The following is a 9,724-nucleotide window of genomic DNA, read 5'->3' as shown; positions in this document are numbered from 1 at the left end:
CCCTCCCTCCTGCCCCCCAACCTTCCCCGGCCATGTTTGTGATTGTCTGATCATGAACTTAAACCCTTGTAACTATCTGAGTTCCTCTGCCAGTTACCTGGAAGGCACTCAAACCTGACATCAATTTAAATTTCCAACTTGAGGTGCAGACCAAACACTGGGCCATGGAGATTAATCTTAAATTCGCTGACACCACAAGTCTGCTTCCAGATGATGGAAGAAAGCATCATGCCCTAGCAGATGCTTATCTAAGGTATGTCATCATCATATATGCTCAAGTGAGCACCCAGACATTTTACCACTAAGAAATCTGAAAAAAATAAACATAGACAAACATGATTATAAATTTTGTATTTTCATGGTGGACAGTCATCATTTGCCCCAACAGCCATCTGAAGCCAATAGTCCTGATTATTAAAAATCACAAAGTTATATAAATGTTCTCCTCCTTTTTGAAAACCATGTTCATTTTCTCTCCATGAAACAGGGCTGTCTGCGAAGCCTTGAACCGACAACGTAACCCACGGAGCTAACTTGGGTTCGTCAAAGTAGCGACTGAAAAAGAAAGATTAATTCTTAACAAACAGGAAGAATTAGGAACGATTACTTTTTTTTTCTTATTCAGAGTAAGTGATACTTCTGATGTTCCAATGAAACTTAGACCTTAATTTTTATTTATAAAAATCAGGAGATGCAAATTAAATTCTTGATGCTATATTGTGAATTCAATAAAGGTTAACCAATATACAACGCACAAAACAAACTTCAGCTTTTCCTACCACCATTGTGGAAGATCATGTAAGATTCAAAGGACAAAAAACCCCCAAAGTGAATAAGAATAGTTTCTCTCCTATAATAGTGCTGCTTTCAGTCTCTCTTACCTGAAATCCTGCAAAATAATTTATTGGATTCTAAAGCTGAAGTCTTCCTATTGAAGAAAATCTAAGTACTAAACTAACACATGTGAAAAAGAATGCTGGGTTTAGCCGAAACCGCTTTGGCTCAGTGGATAGGGCATCGGCCTGCGGACTGAAAGGTCCTAGGTTCGATTCCGGTGAAGGGCATGTACCTGGGTTGCGGGCACATCCCCAGTGGGGAGTGTGCAGGAGGCAGCTGGTCGATGTTTCTCTCTCATCGATGTTTCTAACTCTCTATCTCTCTCCTTTCCTCTCTGTAAAAACTCAATAAAATATATTTAAAAAAAAAAAAAAAAGAATGCTGGGTTTAAAAAGGAAAACCATCAAGACTTCAACCTTAGACATTTTCAAAGTGAAGACTGACACATTATGCATACTTTGTAGATTTTTTCAATATGGGGGTTGAGTTTCCTGACATTAGATACAATGTAGCACTTACTTATATAATACCTCCCAAAATGAAAAAACTACTACTACTTAATACAGTCCTTGGCATATTACTGATGCCCAGTGATTCATACGATGTTAGGGCTGGAACTGATCTTAGATAGGATTTGGATTCAGAGATAGTCAACTCCTTTTTTGTTCTCCCTTTAAAAATTAAACATTTTGCAGAACTCCATTATTTAAAACAGATTATGTCTTTCATAGGGTTTTGGTACTTTCTTAATGACATTATAACTTCAACAAAGTGATAGGGCAGCAGAACTAGAAAAATGAGCAGTTTGTCTTCAAGAAGTATCCTGAAGCTCTGTTATTTGTGTTTGCATACGGACAAGTATGTGGCAATAGTTTCCCATCACCAAGGATAATTACGTCATTTAAGATGATAACGTTGCTGCACTGTGAGCCCAAACAAGGAAAAAACGGGAAATGTGTATGACAGGACGATGAAATCTGAAACAGTAGCACTGCTCCTAAAATGTCACGTTGGCACAGACAAGCAAGATGAAAAAGGCAAAGTGTTCATACCACAGCTGTTCCAACAGGAGACATATCTTCTCTGGAAGTATGAAACCGGTGATTGTACACAAACAAGCTTTGGCCACCACTGTGCTTGGCTGAGGACAGCAATAGGTTGATATGAAATTATTAGGCTCATTATTTCTGTCACAAAAAAGAAAGAAAACACATTTATGTCCACCATATGTTCACTTTCAGAATATTAAGACCCTGTTGAAGCCAGAGCCCTCAGAGACGCAGGAGCGCTCTTACGCACAGTTTCGCATTACTGAACACGGCGCCCAGCCAATCGAGGAGCTCGCCAGGGCTGCAGGCCGCCTCTGGCTTTCCCCGGAGCTCGCTGCTCTGCAGCACGGGGCACTGGAGCTCTGTCATCGTGCTCACTGCGACTTTTGGCTGATGCTCCTGAATTCCGTAACTGGAGAAGTATGACATCATCGCTGAGTCTCCCACACCTTAAAACAAACCAATAAGGCCTTTTGAATATTGTAAACAGGTCCCATGAATCCCTAAAACTACTCCTCCCACCTGAGAGTTACGGGAAGCAGGTAGGTTTAAGTAAAATGGAAGGAAGTTGTGCAATGCTTTATTCAAATTAAAATAATTTAAGGAACTGAATGATGATGGAAACGCATTCAAGGTTGTCTCTGAACCCAGTAATCCAGTGTATCTTCAAGGATTTTCCAATATCCTTGGAAGAAAAAATGGTGCCCCCCTCTGGAGCAAATGGCAGGCTTGTTTGCTGTTCAGTCTAATGAAAATATTATCTCCTTCCCCCCTTCCAGGGCAAAGGTCAGCAGGCTTACTGCCCAGTATAAAAGATTTGAGTTCATTAGATAAGCTCCAGTCTCCCTTCCTGCAACATGTATGGCCAGCACCGCCAGGCCCCCTGTGATCTCCCTGGAGGATCCAGAGTTCGGTGGACGGGGCAAGTGCTGATACTCTGAGCACTGATGTTGCTGAGTCATTAAGTCATTTGTCTCTGACCCATGTCTCCTGCCAGCATCTATGAGACTGTGCAGGCTAACTTCGTAGCTTATAAGTAGGATAAAGTCGCAGATAGTTCCTGACAATTCCTTAAAATAACTGGGAATCTTAGGACACAGAGCCATGCAGAACCCAATGCATAGATGGTCCTCAATGAAGACTCGTGTGACTAAAATGTTAGTCCATCTCTCTGCCCTCTTGTATCTCTACCATAAGGAGGAGGAGGAGCACTGAAGTATTACAGACCCAGGACTCATGCAAGACAAATACCCAGCAACCAGACACTTCCCATGAGGGGCAGAGAGACGGACATATTTCCAAAAGGGACCTATATGCGTCCCCATTTTCCAAAAGAGAGCACTACACCATCAGAATTGTGATGCTCTGATTCATTATATTCGTGGGATGTGCCAAAAAATACACTTCTAAAAGGAGGAAGGCACAGCAATTGTAAGTAGATTAACATTTTGGTGACCATCAAATTTTGAATTAAATTTATTGTTCTAATCAATTAAAAATGGCAACAAATTTAATCCAACCTCTAATGGCATGCCTGACTATTACTGTGCAATGATGAAGGGGCAGTTTGTGTATATAACTATAGCGGTATTAGTTTAGAACATTACATCTAAAACATGAAGCTGTTTGAGATAAGCTGGAGGAAGGAGGAGAGAAACAGGTAAAGGTAAGCTGCTCAGCTTTCACTCTCAAGATCTCTGGGTCTAAAAATAAAAACAAACAAACAAATAAAAATAAATAAAACAAACAGATCTCTGGGTCTACATATAAGCAAGGAGATGGAGGCAGCTGGCTCCACACATAGATTATCCTGAACTACAGTTTCTGTGGATGTGAGAAGGGCCAAGGCAGCTTCCTTAATAATGTTCACACGTATGTGTACATAATATCCCTGAGCACAGTGATGAATCACCATTCTTCATCACTCCCCTTTAATTACAATTAGATTTCAAAATCACTGTATTATTTCACAGTTGATTTTTCATACCTGTATGATGCCAAGCCAAAAGAAAATCAAATTTCAGTGGCTTCTTTTCTTTGAAGGACCAAGATATTCTTTCATACTTCTTAGAATCCAGCTTAAAGGATAAGTCCATCAAATCAATGGAAATAACTTAAAAAATGGAAAGAGAAATAAGTATTTTTATTCATATGTAAATAGCTTACACAGTGGGAAAAGTATTGTATTAAAAATCCAGAGTTTTAGGAAACTATATTGGTAGTAAAAATTATGTTCTTCTTGCCCTCTCTTTGTTTTACCAAATCAAAACTCTGCCTTTAATGGTCATTTCTAGCATTAAGAGATAATAACAGATTTTTTTAAAATGTTTTTATTGATTTCAGAGAGAAGAAAGGAGAGGGAGAGAAAATCTTTGATTGGCTGCCTCCTGCACACACAACCCCCCCATCCCCCCACCCCCCCGCCAGGGATCAAGCCCACAATGGGAGCATGTGCCCTGACCAGGAGTCGAACTGTGACACTCAACCACTGAGCCAAACAGCTGGGCAACAGATGTTTTTAATTCATACTTTTCCTAGGTCAAAGCCAAGGGCAGAGTCAACTCTAACCTACCTGTGGATGTGGCAACTTTTGCTACTGAGGCTCAAGCTGGTCACTGCCAGCAGAATGACAACTCTTCACTCATAAGTACATTTCTACCAGTAACCACAAAGACTTGGGCAAATCAAAGGAAATTCTTTTTTTGTACTTTTGAAATGTTTTTATTGATTTTAGAGAGAGAGGAAGAGGGCAAGAAGGAAACATCGATGAATGCGAGAATCACTGACCAGCTGCCTCTTCCATGCCCCATCTGAAACCTGGGCATGTGCCCTGACTGGGAATTGAACCAGTGACCTCAACCAACTGAGCCACACGGGCTAGGGCTCAAAGGAAGTTCTTCATTAAGAACAAGTTGTAGACTCTTATCGTGAGTTTATTATTTTAAATTTTTGAGCCAAAATGTAAACACTTAAAGGACCATTCTAATTCTATGATCTTTATAAGATGCAGCCTACAGCTGAAGAGAAGTAGCATTATCTTATCTTCTAAAGAAGCTTTAAAGACAAGAAAAACCCATACTCTTTCTGAACAAAGAGAATAGAGGTGATTCAAGCATTTAAATTTAAATTGCCACGAAAAGATTACAAGAAACTGATGGAGCAAGCAAATACTTACTAAATTTCATTATTTTTCTACCAGAATAACGAGATGGACGACCTTGAAGTCCAGTTTCTTCATAAGTGTCTTTATCCAGTGATAAAATTAATTTCCCTATAAATCAAATAATTCCCATAAAAGTGATATCAAAACATGACTTATGACTAAAAGAAAACAAGGTAATATCAGAGTGATAAATTGCATACAAGGATTTTGTTTATAATACAAGGATATTATTTATACATACAGACATTTATAATACAATGTTTAAATGTTACATATACAAGGATATTATTTATAATAGTGAAACTAGAAATTTATCTAAATTTCTATTGAATTAAAAATGAACAAGTCATTGTATACCTCTTTTTTGGAATACCTTCGAGACATTAAAAATAGTGCGTTAGAACTATATGACTGGTATGGAAAGATGTCTATGATATAGAGCTTGGGAAAAAGCCAAATTGAGAGATAAAATACTATAATGTAATTTATGTTAAAAAGGAGCACCTTTATGTGTGTTTATAAATTCATAGGAAATGTCTAGAAGAATGAACACAACCTGTTAACAACAGTTCCTTCTAAGAAGGGGAGTGAGTTTGGAAGAAGGGGGATGAAATGGTGACTTTCACTTTCTGTACATCTGGATGATTTGACTTTTTTACAGTTTGCATTTCCTTTTTAATTAACAAAGAAAAGAAAAGACGAGTGTTGTTACCATTTGGCAGCAGGGCAACAGTATTATCTTCATCAATATTTGTATTGTATGATAGTGCATAGCATGAACCTGTAGGAGAAAGCCCAGAGAAATTAAGAAAAAAAAAATCACAGCTGCAAAAAGTTAGCGGATTATTTTTTATATGATAATAAATCTTTGAAATGACTGCTCCAGCTCACGCAATACACCCAACCTGCCAGCGCTGACCTGGGGGACATGAAAGGCCAAGCACAGTTAGTTTAATCCCCTGCCCAAGACCTGATTGTGCAAGCTGACTGCTATGGAGAAGATGGACTGAGCGTGGGGCGTGAGTCTTTGGGGATGCAGGCAGAGGCACAAAGTGGACTATCAGGTAAGTGTACACACGCGCGACGCAGGGTTCCAGGCTGAGATTAAAATGTGCCAGGAACTTGAATGAAGTTAAAAAAGCAACTCAATCTCTCCCAATTCCATTTCCTCACCTGTAAAATGGGAATCATAGGCCTATTTCATAGAGTTGTTGCAAGGATTTAAATTGGGTAAGATGTGTAACAGTGCCTACTATTGCTATGTCCACACTATTAACAAAGTAGTATTAACATTCAAAACAGAATAAAGGAATAATGTCGATGAAACCAAAGACAAGTCGTCCAGCTTCATAAGCAGACCCAGCAACATCAGAATGAGCAGAGTTCCAGGTAACTAAGATCCTTCACAGCTCCACTGAGAGGACACACGAGTCCTACAACAAGGTAAGTAAGTGGCTTGCTTCTAAGTGTAGTAACTTACGGAATGAGGGTGGGGTCCCTAAATACTTTCTGAAATACAATTTCAAACAAGTGGATCCTAGAAAAGAACAGGAATAAACCAATTAATATGAATGGGAATGAGGTGAGCAGAGGAGGGTGAGAGTCATAAAATCTAAACAGAAGACATCAAACCACAACAAGTACCCGGCTCTGAGAACAGCTGCTGTGGTTGCCTCAGGAGCCAACCCTGTGAGACAGCTGTTGTGGGAACTACTGGGAGCAGTGTTCTTTGCAGCCACACACCCAGCAGCACAGTATTTGAAAACATGGATCAAAAGACTTTCCTCTTCATTAATTTCTGTTTTAAGACGAGGGATATCCCTTTGTTACAACAACCCCATGCAACTCTTGTGGACTAGTGTCATCAGAAACCAGCACCTAACGAAAGCATGAGAGAGAGAAAGTTGAGAGTACAGAGAGATGGGGAGAATGATGCATGCACTGGATCACAGACATCTCCATAGGCCGTGCTGAAAACACCAGCCCTTGTATTGTGATATGATCTAACTGTCCTTCCTCATCTTGCCATACTCATAGACACTACAGTTTTTCTTACCTTTCTTTACAAAGGTATTGATGAATTCTTGGGTAATTAACTCATGAAGAGGTAAATTCTTCACAAAGTAATAGGCTCCAGTTTCCATGACCAGGCTTTTCAGTTCTTTTGATAGTATCCCACACTCAGGAATCAGAAATGAAACCTATTGAAAAGTGTAAATATAAATAGGTCTCATTATTATGTAGACCAACACCCAAGTTTCTACATCATGAAGACTGTTATTTCTACAAAACTTAAAAAAAAATTTTTTGTATTGATTTCAGAGTGGAAAAGGAGGTTAGAGAGATAGAAACATCAATGATGAGTGAATCATTGTTAGGCTGCCTCCTGCACGCCCCCTACCGGGGATCGAACCGGCAATGGGGCATGTGCCCTGACCAGGAATCGAAGTGTGACCTTCTGGTTCATAGGTCGATGCTCAACCACTGAGCCACACTGGCTGGGCCAAAACTCTTATCAATTAACTTGTCAATCTCAGGCGGAAAAAAACTGACAATTCAAGTTTTTCATTTCTGTATTCGAAGATACAGTTCTAGAAAGAGAATGAGCAAAAAACCTTTAATGCAGGGGTGGGGAACCTCTACCCTAAGGGCCTATAAGGCCCGAGAAAACATTTGTTCTGGCCCTGCCAAGGCATTAAGGGTGAGTTCATTAAATGTTTGACCAAATACAGCAGGCTACTTTTTAGTTGATAATTTTGTATGGCCTGTGAATAATGTTATAAATATCCAAATGACTCTTGGCAGAAAAAGGTTCCCCACCCTTGCTTTAGTAGCAAGGTCTTGTTAATAGTGTATCTTTTATACATAAGCAATATATTTTGCCCTGTTCCTTTTACCACTCTAACAAAATTTTAGGGAAATATAGGACAACTGGATATCTAGATTTGTTTATCTAGTAGCAGGCTTGAATCAAAGGAACTGTCCCTTAGGGCAGAAGGAATGTGTCCCTTCAGAATCAATGATTCAGAGGGCACCTGGAAGCAGGAGTGTTCCCAGATCATTCTATTTTATAAACGAAACATTCTACAGAGCAGACTGGTGGGTTAGGCGAACACCCCTAACTGCTGGCAGTGGTGAGCTTCCCATCCAAAGCAGAGGCTAAACCTAACGGTTGTACATGTTGCCCACGGGCTCCACACCTTGAAAACCGCTCTCCCAGGGCCTGACAGCCAGTCTGTTCCCAAGGACCAGGACCGCCACTTGCGTCTGCGAGACTGGCCCGTCCAGCCTGAGAGAAGACCAGGTCGGTCACTCACAGTGCTGAAGGCTCAAACCATCATCATAGGCTGATTTTCTGGAGGCCTAGCCCCTTCAATAGGCTGGTTAAAGCGGCCTACTCAAACTTGACCGGTAGTTCTCCCTACTCAGCAAATCCTGGATAAACCCATGATTAACCTCATCGAGGCCTCAACTTCCCACATCTGTGAAGAACGCACTCCATGAGGATGACATACTTTTATTTTTTATTTTTGGTTAATATCCACTCGAGGATATTTTTTCCATTAATTTTTAGAGCAAATTGAAGGGAGAGAGGGAGCGAGGAGAGAGAGAGAGAAGCAACGATGTGAGAGACACTTCGATTGGTTGCCAGGACGGGGTCGTGCCCTTGAGCAGGAATCTAACCACTTAGCACAGCGGCCAGGGTGGGGGTGACATTCAAGAAACAGCAGCCAGTGTTACCAACCCCACACGACCCTTAAGGGCGCTTGCTAGCAGAGCCACCACAGTAATGTGTCTCCAAAGCGGCAGAAATTGCACAAATTGCCTGCAGGACACAGAGGGCAGCAGGCAGCAAAGCAGAAAGTTGCCACGCGCAGTTTAGAAAAGCAAGTAGTTTTCTGGGGCTGGACTCCGCACGATGCTCTGTGGTGAAGGAATTAGGTGATGGGGAGGCGAGAGTCTGGTTTCCTTTTGGGGCAAAAGTAAGTTCCCTGCGGCTGCGCTTCGCAGCTGTCACGCCCCCCTATCTCCCTAGCCGCGGGCTGCGAATCCCTCCCGGAATGCAAGGCACCTGGGCCGCGGAAGGGACCAGCCAGTGGCGTTTGGATCAGGCCAAGAGCACATTGCCTCACGCCCGGCGCATCCTGGGAATTGTAGTCCTACAGATCCGCAAACCACTGGCTCAAAGCGGTTAAAAGACTACACTTCCCAGAGCACCCCGCGAGCGGACCCACCACACCAGAGCGAGGGATCTCCCAAGCTTCCCCGGCTCCCTGGCCCAGGCGGCCGGACTCACCCTGTAATTGTGATAATGCGTCTCCACAAGATGCCTGTGGCGCGACTTGTCGTCACCGAAGTTGGATTTCTCGCAGACCAGCAAGTGCCGGGGTACCTGTCGCAGCCTGCGCAGGGTAGCCATGCTCTCCCTTACACACGCTTCCCAGAGCACCCCGCGAGCGGACCCACCACACCAGAGCGAGGGATCTCCCAAGCTTCCCCGGCTCCCTGGCCCAGGCGGCCGGACTCACCCTGTAATTGTGATAATGCGTCTCCACAAGATGCCTGTGGCGCGACTTGTCGTCACCGAAGTTGGATTTCTCGCAGACCAGCAAGTGCCGGGGTACCTGTCGCAGCCTGCGCAGGGTAGCCATGCTCTCCCTTACACACGCCTTCC

The 9,724-nt window shown here is 42.2% G+C and overlaps 1 protein-coding gene across 2 annotated transcripts; it reads right to left on the bottom strand.

Annotated features, from left to right (window-relative positions):
- Window positions 1-331: 331 nt before the first annotated feature.
- Window positions 332-9,718, bottom strand: RPP40 (ribonuclease P/MRP 40kDa subunit). Of its 2 annotated transcripts, none has more exons than XM_006768690.2 (8): window positions 9,347-9,484; window positions 7,106-7,250; window positions 5,762-5,830; window positions 5,062-5,157; window positions 3,874-3,999; window positions 2,137-2,335; window positions 1,890-2,024; window positions 332-555 (listed from the first exon to the last, which is right to left on the bottom strand). In XM_006768690.2, the coding sequence occupies exons 1-8, from the start codon at window positions 9,467-9,469 to the stop codon at window positions 357-359; spliced, it is 1,092 nt and encodes a 363-aa protein (XP_006768753.1). In that variant the 5' UTR covers window positions 9,470-9,484; the 3' UTR covers window positions 332-356. The 2 variants fall into 2 exon arrangements, with proteins under 2 accessions (XP_006768753.1, XP_006768754.1); XM_006768691.2 differs by lacking the exon at window positions 9,347-9,484 and adding an exon at window positions 9,579-9,718 and having other exon boundaries at window positions 337-555.
- Between the last annotated feature and the right edge of the window lie 6 nt (window positions 9,719-9,724).

This window comes from Myotis davidii, unplaced genomic scaffold (assembly GCF_000327345.1).
Source record: "Myotis davidii unplaced genomic scaffold, ASM32734v1 scaffold623, whole genome shotgun sequence".
Lineage (NCBI taxonomy): Eukaryota > Metazoa > Chordata > Mammalia > Chiroptera > Vespertilionidae > Myotis > Myotis davidii.
This window is presented reverse-complemented; position numbering and strand designations above follow the sequence as displayed.

What these genes read in the sequence shown, in the direction of transcription:
- RPP40 (XM_006768691.2), bottom strand. Translation starts at nt 9,701, where the DNA reads ATGGCTACCCTGCGCAGGCTGCGACAGGTACCCCGGCACTTGCTGGTC. An exon ending in TGTTGCCCTGCTGCCAAATG is followed by an intron (nt 5,158 to 5,761) that starts GTAACAACACTC and finishes TTTGATTTATAG; the next exon opens with GGAAATTAATTTTATCACTG. An exon ending in TTTGGCTTGGCATCATACAG is followed by an intron (nt 2,336 to 3,873) that starts GTATGAAAAATC and finishes GTTTGTTTTAAG; the next exon opens with GTGTGGGAGACTCAGCGATG.